Below are 14,617 nucleotides of genomic sequence, written 5' to 3'. Positions count from 1 at the left end.
TGGGCTAACTGCAGATGTAAGAATTAATAAAAAGCCTGAGCTGATAGGCCAAGCAGTTTATGATTAATGTAGACCACTGTTTGTTTCTTTGGGACTGAACAGCTGTGGGACTAGGCAGGACAGAAATCCCCGGCAAAACTGTAGTTTGTGTGCAATCTATTTTATGACTCATCTTCAAAGTACTCTTGTTGGAGCTGCCTTGACACAGGATCTCACTACATGGCCCATGCTGATGGCCTTGAACTTGCAGTGCTCTGGCCTCAACTTTCTGAGTCCTGGGAATATAGCCCCCAAGAGAACAAGTTATTTTGATCAAATATTGCACCTAAGATTTATAAAGACCTTCAGCTCAACTTAGATTTTCTTTTCTACAATAATACCTCCCATCTTACCTCCTTTGCTCAGTTTTATTATTTTCTGAAATAGCATAGCACAATGAGACAAAATAATAACATAATATAACATCATGCCTCTTGTCTGCTCCCTCCATGAGACGGTGAGCTGTAGGAGCCAAAAACCATTACCTTACCTGGAGAATCCATAATGTTGTTTGGCATGAAGTAGTTAATAAAACATGCATTAACTGGTCAAACTTATAGGTGACCCGTCAAAGTTTTATCTATTGCAATTTTATACTAGGTGAGAGTTGGGTTCACAGAACTCTTATTTACAGCAGACTTTAGAGATTAGCATGGACTGGCAATTTACCATGCCTCTGGTCCTCTTAATGGTGTGCAAAAATTCTGTGATTCTGTACTCTTGTAGTGCTGATTAGATTTGGGAATTATAAATATATAGTCACCAGACACAGGAAATGATTATGGAGCAAGTTCCTAGGGTCAGAGTTCACTATACAACCCATTTCAATTCTTTCATGTCCTCCTGTCAGGATGGAACTGAATTTAAATCTCTTCTGTGGGTGACTGTCTCTGCCCATTGTCATATATACACAGAGCAAAGTTCTTCTATTTAGACAAAGAGATAACTGCATTTAGAAAGGTTCTATTTCTCTTTTCCTTCTATCTGGATCCACAGGATCCTTAGAGATTCGAACCCTCCCACTGAGTAGACATTAACAGCCGACTTAGAACACCAGCTCAGCAGGTGCTCCTTTCCCAACCATGGAAGAATGAGTCCAGACCAATCAGCCTGAGAGTTTAAATTATATGGCCGATGAAATTAAAAGCACAGTAACAGAGCACCTGTCCTGTGGGCATGGTGTGGTCTCCTCTTACCCACTCCTCATTTTCTTCCATTCATTTTCCCTCCACCCCTCACCAGACCACAGTAGATCACCAGAAATGCAGTTGACTTGTTTATTCTTTGGACCACAGATGGAAAGTGGGGGTTTTTATACATTTGACTCCAAATAACTTAGCAAGACAAAGTTAGTAAATAAGAATAATATTCTAGCATGTTTTTTTGAGGAGGTTATGTATGTTTTTACATATGCATGCATGTTTGTGTCAGTGTTAAGTGTAGGCCAGAGACCAGCTTCAGTTATTGTTCCCCAGGAGTTACCTTGTTTTTTGTGACAGAGTCTCTCATGGGGACTTGGGGCTTACTTATGCTAGATTGCATGGAATCCAGTGATCCACTAGTGATCACTTTCACATTCATGTTGGGATCAAATTCAGGTTCTCATGTTTATGCTGCAGCCTTTTACCAACTAAGTCACCTCATGGTCTCTCAGTTATATCTTTGGAAAGATGACCACCTTAACCATAAACATACATCTGTATGCTCATGACTTCTCTCTTCTCCACCAGAGCAGAACTACTACCGAGGAAAATTCTTTGACTGCACAGGTTAAATGTCAGTATCTATGATTTATCTCATTCACTACCATTAGCTTCATACAAGCCGAACAGTCACACACAAAGAGACCCTTAGTCTAGGCCATGTGGCAGAAGGCTCAGAATTTTAAAAACTCATAATCAGTGATATATACCAGTAGCTAGTCACCAAGTCTTGTTTCTTAGGCCACCTCTCTTGCAGCAATGTTTCTTAAAAGCAGTCAGTTCTGTCAACCATGTGCCCACAACTTGGACAACAGAGCTGGGAACAAAAGCAAATATATTGCCTGCTTTTGTAGGTAGTGGTCAGAAATGCTTCTGAACCTGTATTCACAGGGCATTTTCCTAGAACAAAGAATCATCCAGGCCCAATGGACAAAGTACTGAGGTCAAGTACTGCCAAAAATTAAAAACATGAAAAGTCAGCATGGTGTTGGGAGCCTAGCAGCTTAAGTGAAGTCAAACTAATTCTCCGTGGCTCGAGTCTTGGACATAACACCAAGAACATCAGGGTTTCCAACTGTGCTTAATAAAGAGACACTGCAGGATCCAGCAGAAGCCAGTCCACTAGCTACAAAATCAGAAAAGCTAATTTTGCTCTAATCCCTAATCCCACTGCTCTGTTGGGTAAACTCCAAGCAAGAGGAGCCAAATCAGGATGGCAAGTGATACCTACAGCTAAGAATGTTGGTGGATGAGGGGACAGAAAACTTGTTTGGGAGCATGAGGTACTGTATTATTAGGTGACTTGAAATTTAGGATTAACACCACCACGTGAGATCCACAGAAGGGATGGTTGCAGACTCTGGGAATGTCCTCCTGAATGTGCAGTAGGGAGGGAAAACATGGATGGATCCTTGGCAGGGGAGATCAGTCAACCACAATCCAGTCCCTGCTTGAGCCAAGCTCTAGGATTCTAAATGAGTCTCAAGTCTTCTCCATCAAATCAGGAGCTGGCCTGGGCTCTGCAGGATTAGGCTCAGTTCTTATCAGTCTCAATGTTTTCTTGTTTGGGCACATAGGAATCCAGGTAACTTTATACCAAGAAGCCAGCATTTGTTAATTTGCAATAGTGTGTGGTGAAGGAAATAAGAAAAAGAACACACGTGGTTTTACACCCTCAGGGAAACTTTAATTGGATAATCACTCACTTGACAACACCAACAAGCACCTTCTTTGAATAAGATATGAAGAATTGCATATTTTAGTTTTTAAAAATGTGTTTTAAACAAACCCAGAGCTCTTTAAAAGTTTATTTCCCAGGGCTTACAGCAGTTAACATTCAGCTCCCCAATGAAGTTCCTCTCTGTGTTCACACAGGACAGATGGGTTTCCATTAGCTAATATGCTTCCAGGTGGTGCTGACACAGCACAGACTTGAATATTCCTCTCTGTGGGAAGTAGAGGTGCAACTTCTATACTTAACCTGCCGACAACCTGCTACTACAACTTTCCACATAGCCTTGGGTTTGCATGGATCTACAGTCAACTCTCAGAGAATAAATGCAAACAAGTAAACTGGAAACTTTAGCACAGAGCCCTCTTTCTGCAGCTCTGGTTCTTGTTCATCTTGGCACACTGTGCTCACAGAGCTGACTCCTGGCCTTGGCTGTGTTCTGTGCTGGGGAGCTGTCTGCTGGTAGACCAGAAAGCCTCAGCTTCAACGGCTACATCTTCAAAAAGGCCACCTGGGGGGGGGGGACACACAATACTTTACCACCAGAACATGACAGAATGACAGGCTGTACATCAAATCTGAGTGAGAGGAGCAAATCTGGTCAACAGGATACAGACCAATCTCCCAAAATCAGAAGAAGTGACTCAGGCGAGGCAGACATTGAATTTTACAGCAAGAACCAATCAATCCTTTTTAAATGAACCATCAAGTAATTAGAATGACTCACATCCACTTTAAAGGAAAAATAGAGTTTTAATTGACAGCAAACTTATATATCCATGAAGTAATCTAGTTCATGTTCTCAGTGGTGCAAACCACTCTTTTAGGCATTCTGTTAGCAGAATTCTGAGTCTAGAAGACTACCAGGCAATTTTACGTCCTTAACACTGTTGGTAAGTACATCTTCTTCTCTGCAGGTCATGCTGATACTTTTAATCATATGCAATTATACTTGTTGTGTTTGCCAGTAGCAATTCATCTGCACTTAGTGTTTAAAACAAAACTTGATTCACACAGGTTTATGTGCAAAATATTTTCCACAAGGCCCAGATCAAACGCCTGGAACTTCCCAATAGTTCTAATAATGGAGAAACAAGCAATGACAGCCGGTCATAAATGTTTATGGCATTTTAATTCAGAGGTGACAATAAATTGGGAACTGCACTAACATCAGGACAGTCAAACAAAGACATAATGCTAACCAGGGTGGAAAGTTTGGGAAGCTTGCACTAGACCAGAAGGAAGTAATCACCCATTCTTAGAGAAGTATTAATGGCATCAGGGAAGCTGGTGCCTATGTCCCAGCCGCAGTATAAGGGGCATGTAGTTAATGATCCCTGTTACAAGGAAAGGGAAAAGGCGGCACCCTGCTGTGCAGGAGGCAGCGGCTCTAGGGAGAGTGCTTCAGAGGACATTACTCTTCACAGGGTACTGAGGAAGGCACCTGCTGAGTTTCCATGTCAACTTCCTGACCTACACCAGGTTTGCAATGAGAGCACCACAGTGGAGGGAACAGGATCCTAAACAGCATCCAACAGAGGACAATTACAACCGGTACAAACCTCCAGGGCTTTCTGTGATGATTAACTGAGATAGATAACAGACTGGTGAGGGCCGGAAATGTGTTTCAGGGCAGACCAGGCTCTTTAGAGTGTGTAAGCTAGCCCGGGTCACATAGTAAGGCCCTGTCTCAAAAACTATGAATAAATAATACAAATATAATGGTTATTAGAAGATAATATGTTACATATATTCATGTGACTTTTCCCTCTCTGTCTCCCACTTTTCCGCTGTTACCAGATGGGAAAAGGTGTTCAAGAGAGACTCGTGTGTGCCCCATTCAGGATCAAGGAATGGTTATAGAATTAGATGGGATGGGAGAACACAGGTCATTGAGCTTTACAAAGGGTCCACTGAGGGCAGTGGTTATGATGCTTCTATGCAGTGTGCTGGGAGAGAAAACAGACCACCTTATGAAGACAAAATCAGTTAGCTCTTTTAATTCTGCAAATTACTGTGACATGGAGTAGTTAAAAGAGCAATGGACACCATCGTGAAAATGGCTAGGAAATTTAGCTCTGGAGGCAGACATCTGACTAGACTCTGGGACAGTCTTGGTTGTCACCAACCAGGAGGTGGTGGTAACTGACGTCTAATGGGGTAGAGGTGGTGTTGTTGAGTGTCCTAAAAATCACAGGACAGCCCCTCAGATGCCCCCAAATGTCAGCAGCGCAGTGCTGAGAAACGGTGTAATTACAGAATCGTTTTGTGAACCCAGACCTCTCGTTGACTAGTTCTGTGACCTTTAATAGGCTGCTTAACCTCTTTCCATTTTTCCACCTCTGTAAAATGGGAACTGCAAAGGGCCCACCTGAATCCTGTGACGCACTTTAGAGTGTAGCAAACTTATCTTGACTCTGTTTGCCCTGAGCACAGAACAGGATTAAGGCAGAAGAGCATTTGAAACACGGGTTTACAAACGAATAAACAAGCTCAGGAAAACCAAGCAACTTGCTGAGTGCACAAAGCCTCTCAAGTGGCAATGGTGGACTTGGGGTGGGGGGAGCTTTGATTTGAAACCCCTCCTTTTCTCACCATAGCCTTGCAGATAAATGAGAAAAAGCTAGAGGCACAGTGACCCTGAATCCTTCTAATGCCTCAAATAATCAAAAGCCCGCTTTGTTTTCCACCACTGGGATAGAGAACTTTACCCAGGGAACGGTAACGCTAGAGGTGAAACGGACCAAAACATGCAAAGAAGCCCCCATCAAGCAAGAAAAACCTGAGATTTTGACCTAATGAGTTCTTATCTCTAGTCTTGTTAGCTTTCCCTACCAAGTACATGATGTACTTCCTAAGTCTCAATAACAAGAACACGTACCCAAAAATTGGGAGCAGGTAGTACATGATGCTTTGTGGTCCCCTTTTATTTAAATCACTGTGAGTTAATTATTTCAAAAGCTGATTTTGCATTCTCAGGCTTTTATCTGTGGCAGGAAAAGCTGCTTCCATTACTGCCATTTATTTTGAGAAAGGATAATTTCCTTTTGTTCTTTTACGATGCTGAGAAAATCCTATTTCAAAGCTTTCAGACCACACAAACAGCCGCGCCTCCAGGCTCTGCTAGCTCTTCTAGCATTTCTGGAATACACAGTCCCAAGGTGTAAATGGTGACTGGAGACATTGGAAGGGAGGACTCCATGGCCACACGATGTGGCTCTGTGGTCATGCGCCTGAATATGGACACTTGGAGATACAAAGATATTGTCCCTGCTTTGAGTCATCTAAAAACAATCGTCTTAAGTGACAATAACACACTGATTCCCACTGAAAGATGCTGGCTTGCTAAAGGGACTCTGGCAAACAGTTGGAGGGGGAGAAGTCCCTGCCAGTCGAACAGGCAGAGGCTACAGGTGGATGTAGACTAACAGAGCTCAAGCAAAGCCTTCCAACTCAAGAGCTCCTGCAGACTCAGCAGAGAATGAGATGGTAACTGCTGATTAATATAAACCTTCATCTGGGATTTTCTGTGAGCTGTGGTATACACCGTGATGATAGGCATATAACCCCAAAAAACTTGTTGGTTTTCATGTACCAGAAGAATAGGGAAGCTAAGCTACTGGGAAAAAGGCAGCTGGTGGCTCCACCTGAAGATGGGCAGAAAGCACAGGGCCAATGCAGCAGCTAACTGTCGGAGTTAGGGACACATATTTCTCATTACTTCTTTCAGAACATGTAGGTTATAGAAGGCACTGCCATCGCTGGACAGGGCTACTCTGACAAGGGAGTGAACTGCCAGTCCTGAAACACCAGTTACATAAAGCAAACTCAGTCACTCTGCTAAGGACAGCAAACCCATGGGGCAAACATTTACATGGGAAGAGTCTTTAAAGTGTTTTATAAAAACCTACCGCCTCAAGCACAAATTGTATTTGTTAGGAAATAATGATATTCGTGTGGGTAGGTGCTAAAAAACGCCGGCTATAAAACAGTGCTACCTCAATAAAAACACCATCACTAACACATTTGAAAGTCCTAGTTTCTCTTTTCTCGGGAACAGCTGCGAGGGGGATGGTGGAGCAAGCACATGGTGGTATCAGGGCAGCTATGGACAGCGTGTTCGGATATTTTGTCCCATTGGTACCAGCCCCTGAACAAACAAATGTAGTTGGGAGTGGAGTTCCTGTAAATCAAATCAAATCAAATATCTTTTCTCCAGTATCTGAAACAGTTACCACTGTCTCCAGAAAAGTGGCTTTAACACAACAAAACAAAACTGCTAAAATAAATAAATAAATAAAAAGCCACTGCCTCCTTCTTTGGAGGTTCAGAAGTGCAAGTGCTGAGGACACTGAGTTGGGCTGTCCAACCCTCATGCCAGGCAACTAAAGAGCTTTCTGTAGCAGATGAAATCATTGAAACATTGACTTCAGCGATAGTTTTTAAAGTTCTGATATGGCTTGAAACAGTAATTCGATTTGAGATGAAAGCAAGGCAAAAAGCTCCTCCTGGAAACCACTTCTGAGCCACTGCCAAGGGCTGAGGAGGGAACGGCCGGCGAGGATGCAGTTGGGGACTCCAGTGGTTAACACTGAGAAAATGCCATGAATGTTATATGTAAGTAGCAGTGAGATGCCATAATTAGAGGCCTTCAGGTCAACACTGTTTGGGTGCACGAGGGCAAAACTGTCAGGCAGGACAGGTGACTCAGGTAACCTGCCATTCTCTTCAGGGAAAGGGCTAGCAAAGTCACAGCCATGCTTCCAAACTGTCCTGGTTAATTTTATGTCATACCCAAGCAGCTTTGCTTTTGCGATTTGCTTTAATAATTTGTTTCTAGTTATACGAACCATACCTCAAACTAGAAAATATAAAAAAGTACACACAAAAAAGGGAACTATAATTTTTGCAGCTCTACTACTCAGAGACACTGGACATTTCTTTTGTTTTCTTTCTAGATCTTTATCATATACACCCAAGCATTTCACTATACAGTTTAGTAATACATTATTTCTGTTTAACCTACTGATGTACTGCGGCAGTTTTCACATGCTAGTAATATTCTTTTATTTTATTGTATTTTTTGATCTATACATTTTTCCCACTCCCCTTTTACCCCACAACCCCCATGCTCCCAATTCATTCAGGAGATGGTGGCATGCACCTTTAATCCCAGCACTTGAGAGGCAGAGGCAGGTGGATCTCTGTGAGTTTGTCAAGGTTAGCCTGGTCTACAGAGCTAGTTCTAGGACAGCTAGGGCTGTTTCACTGTGAATTCCTGTCTGGAAAACCCCAAAATAAATAAATAAATTTTTAATGGTAACATTATATATTACTCTATATTTGTCACTTAAGGAGGAAAAAAGTACAAACACATAGCTTCTTTTGCCAGAAACAAAATTTGGGGGATTTTGAATAGGGTATTACTGAGCGCAGTGGTTCTGGAATGCTGTCTCTGGACCAGTATCATCCCCATCTCTAAGGTGCTGTCTCTGGATAAATATCATCCTCATCTCTGGTGCTGTGCAATGTTTCCAAAGATGTCTACAGTGTGCTAAACCAGACTCAGCCCTTAATTCTGGCCCCATCCCTTCACCACAAACACCAATTCTAACAATCACAATCTTCTTGGAGGGTGAGTTTCTTTTCTTTTTACATGAGAGAAAATAGCAGTATTTGTCTTTCTTTGTTTCAGTTAGTTTGCTGACCCCAGTCCCCCCACTTCACTGTAAATGACAGAATTTCATTGTTCTTCATGACTGAATGATTCCGTGCTCTGTGTACGCACCGTGTATTCTTTATCCAGTCATCTGTCTTTGGGCAGCTAGTCTGACTCTGACTTCATTTCCTTTGCCTGTCCACCATGAACTGAGATGCCTGTATCCATAGCCGTTCTAGTTGAGTTTGTGTAACACCTCCATCCTGTTTTCCACATCCTGTAGCAGTACACATTCCTACTGAGGACACAAGCTTTCCTTTCCTGCTGTTCTCTCCAACATTCAATTTCACGATATTGCTTTGTAGTTTCAAAACATCTGTGGGTATCTTCATCTTCTGAAAAGGCTTTAGATCATTTGCTTATTTTTTTTTTTTTAGTTTAAAGACTGTCTTACATTTATTTGTTTGCATCGATGTGTGTATGCACACACAGGCAAACCATGGCTTCCCAGTGGCAGCCAGAGGACACCTTGTGGGAGTCAGCTCTCTCTTTCTATCATGTGAGTCCCAGGGACAGAACTCTGGCTTGGTGACAATTGCCTTGACCTTTACCTACTGAATCTCCTCATTGTTCCACCCCCATTTGCCCATATTTATGAACTGGATTACTTGGGATTTGTTTTGTTTTTATTAGTGGTGCTTTTCTTCCCCCATGTTTTGGGCACTAACTGTCAGATGAACAGTGGCAGCTGTTGTCCCCTATTCTTCAGGCTGTCTCTTTTCTCTGCTGTCTGTTTCATTTCGTAGATGCTTTCTACATTGATATAATCCTTTTGGCCCATTTTTGTTTCCCATGCTTTGGGGTCTTACCCAGAAAATCTTGGCTTGTGCTGAATTTTTAAAGCATGTGTTTTCTTCTAATACTTTCAGAATTTAACTTCTATTTAGGTCACTGACCTAGTTGGGGCTGATTTTGTACAAGGTGACAATGACAAAGGAGATTGGGTCCAGTGGAGAGGGAGGCCCTTTATGCTAACGGCTGAAGACTAAAGACCCACAGGTCTCTCATCTAAAGCAAATTAAGAATCAAATGAGTGAAGTTTTGGTGGAGGTGGAGACAGCTGCTTCTGGTACTTACACCCTGATCTGTCTATGCCCCGTCCCTGTGCATGTGAGCATATGTGCTGTGTGCATGCATGTGTGTCTGTGTTTCCCTAAATCTAAGCACTTCACAAGAGTCTCTTCAGAAAACCTCTTTGGCTAGTTCCAGTAAAGAAAGCTGGCACAAACATGACTTCAAAACAAAGTCACAAAAGTTCCACCAAAAGCTGGGGAGGAAACCAAACCTGCCATATTTTGCTAGGGAAGATGTGAAATTGTATAGCTATTCTACAAAACAATTTCCTTCAAAACTAAACAGAAGCTGGGCATGGTGACACAGGCCTTTAATCCTTGCACTCAGGAGGATGTCAAGTTCAAGACCAACCAGGCTATATAGCAAGTTCTAGACCAACCTAGACTGTATGAGACCCCCATCTGTCTTAGTTTCTATTGCTATGAAGAGACATCACAACCATGATAACTCGTACAAAGGAAAACATTTAATTAGGGCTGGTTTACCATTCAGAGGTTTAGTCCATTATCATCATGACAGGAAACATAGCAGCATACAGACAGACATGGTGCTGGAGAAGAAGCGGAGATCCCTTCATCTTGATCTGCAGGCAACAGGGAGAGACTGTGTACCATACTGAGAGTAGTTCGAGCACACAAGACCTCAAAGCCCACCCTCACAGTGACATGCTTCCTCAAACAAGTCCACAATTCCTAATAAGTGCCATTCCCTATGGACCATTCCTATTCAAACTACCACATCATCTTTAAACAACAACAGCAAAACAAGTGGTCAACTTGTAAGGATTATATGATCCACCAACTAGAGTCTTGAAACAGAAACTTATGTGCACAGAAAATCTTGCACAACATTGTCAAAAATGGAAACAAACCAGGGTGAATGTTTCAACAGTATTATAGCGATTCCATGGCGTATTAACAATCAGCAGAAAAAAATCCTCAAATCACTGACACACACATAATTCTCCTGGGACTTGTGCTGAATTTAAAAACCCAACCTCAAAAGGTTACATACTGTATAACTACATTCATGTAATATTATAAGATGATAACATTATGCAAGTAGAGACAGACTAGTGACTGCCAGGGGTAAAGAAAGCTGGCGAGCGAAGAATGGGTATGGTTATACAATAAGATGGATCTCCAGTGACGGAACTGTCAATGTCTTCACTGTGCAAAAGACACATGAACACACATTGGTGATAACACATAACACTGTATACATGAACACCCACATAAATGACAACACTGAGTGACCGAGTAACATCCAGAGGGGTTATATTCACATCAATGCCTTGATTGGGTTACACAAGAGTTTTATAAAGTGTTATCGCACAAAGTGTACAGGGGTCTTTCTAAACTATTCTTTCAACTACACATGGATATAAAAAATTACCTCAATAAAGAGTCCAATCAAACAAACCCCACAGTATTTAGCAAATGGCTTTTATCCTGTTTCCTTTGATCCACTGTCTCTGCAAGTAACCCTAGGTAGAAGCATTTTTCAAAGTTTTACACTGACGTTTCTGTCAATATATCAATGAGATCCCATTTCCTCCGAGGAATGGCCCTAGCAATATAGTAGGCTAAGTGTGAAATGCAGGTAGCAATGCTATTATAATCAACAGGTTGGGTGGGCAGCCTGGAATCAATGCTTACATTATACAGCACTATCTTACATATCAGGTAGTGATGAAGTTTGTGCTGTGAGCAGCCCACCAGGCACACATTTCTTCTTCCTGCCTCACTTTTATCATTGTCTAGAACTCAAAATGCCATAGCAGATTCTGTAGAAATAGTATAGGCTTCTCAATGTTTTGGATGACTCTCTTCCTTCCTTCCTTCCTTCCTTCCGTTCTTTCTTTCTTTCTTTCTTTCTTTCTTTCTTTCTTTCTTTCTTTCTTTCTTCCTTGTCAGATTATATACACTTAAATTAAAACTTTGGTTTTAATCTTGAAAATAATATTACCTTACAAAAATGTCCAGGAAAACAGGAAAGAAACATATGCTATAAAACCCTAATATAACTATAATTTTGATCTATTTTCATATAGTTTAAAAAGGCATTTTAAAAAGATTTTATACATATATACATGCATATATGTATATATACACACACATGTATGCATGCATGTAGTGTATATGTGTGTACGCACATTTGTATACATGAGTATACATTCCAACAGAAGCTAGAAGAGGGTTTCAGGTTTCCTGGAGCTCAAGTTACATGCAGCTGTGAGTGGTCAGATACAGGCTCTGGGAAGCAAGCTCAGTCCCCCGAAGAGCAGCAAGCTCCTAATGGCTGAGTCATTTCTGTGGTCCCAAAAGGCATTTTAAATATTTTCATAAATGACATTTTTATATAATATTTTCAGATGTAACTCATTAAGTGTTTATTCTTAATAACTGTATAACAGTTTATCATCATTTATTTGTCATTATATATTTAAATTGCTTTCAAATTTACTAAGTCAAAAGTAATATTGAAGTAACTATTATATTGTCATGATTATAGATTTGTTTTCCCATACTTTGGAAGAATTCCTCAGGAGTCCCAGAGATTGGACTGCTAGACTGAAAGGTATGGAAATTACTAGAATTTGATGCATTTTCCCCAATGGGATGTACCGACCAACACCATGTTAACTCTTTTTTAATTAGAGCTAATTTAATAAAAGGATAATGATGTCTCAATGGTTTTGTTTGAGTTTATTGAGTTGCTGTGAATTTAGAGATTCTACCAATTTTTTTTTTTTTTTTGGTCATTGGTTTTCTCTTTGGTCAACTATGAGTTCAAGTCCTTTTCCTTTACATCTCACTAAGATTTTTAGCTTTTTCTAATTTTCTTTATCATTGTGTTGTGTTTGATTCATATGCACACGTGAGTGCTAGCTCATGTGTGCCACAGCACGCGTGTGGAAGTCAGAGAACAACTTTTGAGTGCTATTTTTCTCCTTAGACAATGGGTTCTGGGCATGGAATATAGGTTATCAGGTCTGCACAGCAAGCATTGTTACCTGCTGAGCCATCTTGGTGGCACATGGATGCTTAACTTTTAAGAACAGTTCATATAAGCTCTTTAGAAAATGTTATTTTTTTTCCATCGAAGAAATTAAGTGCCTGGCATGGGCTCATAAATCCACATAAAATATACTTGGATTTAATTTTGCCCGCATTATGCATGGAGGTCTGAGATTCAGAGAAGTTAAGTAGCTTTTCCTCATGGCCGCAACTTGGTAACAAGGCTGGTGTGCGATCAAAGTTTTGTTTCTGAGCCTAGTATTCATTTCGGTATAAAAGCTCTTTCCCTTTTAATTACAGGGAGAGATAATTGCTATGGTAACTTTATTTAAAGAAAGCGTGTATAATATTCCAATTTAAGCCAGATTTAATAGCTGGGATGAGGCAGGCTCCCTATCTAGTTAAGAAGAAAGTTGATTCCTTCTTGGAATTAATTATACAGAGGAGAAAGCAGAGCTTGAGTGGCAAATCAAAGCCCCACTTGTAAAGAGAAATGACTTTTTAATTAGTGGAGAGGGCCCCGTTATATGATAAGTGCCAAGAAGACAGTGAGCAGAGAGCTGGAATTTCAGGATGGAACCATTTTTCTTTAAGTTTGGAGAGCAGGGTGGTGTTGGCATAGTTAGTTCAATAAAAATGACTGTAACTCGGAATAATGTTATTTAAGGACTTTTAGGAGAGGGATCAAATTATAACCAGATGTTTATTTTCTTTAGCCAACTGTGGGAAGTGAGTGAACCCTGTATGTGTAAATATTCATGATATGACCATGGATATGCCCAGGACCCCAAAGCCTTAACCCAGGGGGTGGCAAGGCCTTCCTGATCCTAGTATGGATGTCTAGCATTGCATGAAGAAAGTATGACCCATAGCTTCCTTCTACAGATGACCGTGGCTTGAGACTTCTTCCCTACAGAGACCCAAATCAGCTAACCTGTCTCCTCATTCAACTGTCTGGCTTACTCTCCCAGCTGCTGGTGCACCTCCATCAAAGTGCATGGCTCACCCAATCCCAGTTTTTCTCTGTGTGTGTCTTGTCACCCTGGTTAGAGAAATCCAAAGTCCTGTAGGTTGAGGTAGCAAGTAACTATTCAAATATTCTTTTAAAAATATAGTATGTTTGCCACGTGCACACTTTCTTCTCAATGGAGACTACTGCAGAGATCCACACCTGGCCGGAATCCAGATGATAAGCAAGTGTGGGGCACTTGGCCCCAGGTGGAACATTACAGTGTAACCCTTACACCTACGGGTCAGAGAACATCATGCGAGAGGGATAGAAAGATTGTAAGCTCCAGAAGACCAGGATGCCTGCTGCCAGACAATGTCTTCCAGACATAACAGGGAGGCTCCACTCATCACCTTCCAACAACATGGTTGCTAACACAAGACCACACTAGCTGACAATACTACATGACTGGGAGAAAGTTCCAATAGACACTATCCCTAGATGAAGACTAACGGTCAACAATGCCTGGCTAAGGGAGGGAGAGTCAGTTTTCTTAAGGGACAAACTCCCTTAAGGCTTCTTAATCCTAAATACATGAACATTAAAGCACCATTAACTGAACTATTAATACACACATATGCAACAAAAATAGTTATAGGAGAAAACGTCATGAATTTGGGATGGTGGTGATGGAAACACAAGAGGAATTGGAGGGAGAAGAGGGAGAAGCGGGGATGATATACATACAATGTACTCATGCATAAAATTTTCAAAACAAAATAAAAATACAGCCCCACAGGCAAATCCTTTAAAAGAGAAAGTATGGTAAAACATCCATTGTCTTAGTTACTTTTTTATTGCCGTGAAGAGACACCATGACCA

General features: G+C 41.2%; 1 protein-coding gene across 1 annotated transcript in view; it reads right to left on the bottom strand.

Annotated features, from left to right (window-relative positions):
- Positions 1-2,921: 2,921 nt before the first annotated feature.
- Positions 2,922-14,617, bottom strand: part of Ube3d (ubiquitin protein ligase E3D) — a 139,308-nt gene continuing 127,612 nt past the window's right edge. Inside the window, exon 10 of the mRNA XM_005347551.3 lies at positions 2,922-3,484. Coding sequence (XP_005347608.1) covers positions 3,464-3,484 — 21 coding nt within the window. The 3' untranslated portion in view covers positions 2,922-3,463. The remainder of the gene's footprint in view (positions 3,485-14,617) is intronic.

The sequence above is a fragment of the Microtus ochrogaster genome, chromosome 5, assembly GCF_000317375.1.
Source record: "Microtus ochrogaster isolate Prairie Vole_2 chromosome 5, MicOch1.0, whole genome shotgun sequence".
Classification (NCBI taxonomy): domain Eukaryota; kingdom Metazoa; phylum Chordata; class Mammalia; order Rodentia; family Cricetidae; genus Microtus; species Microtus ochrogaster.
The sequence above is the reverse complement of the archived record's forward strand: the minus strand, read 5'-3'. Positions and strand labels throughout refer to the sequence as shown.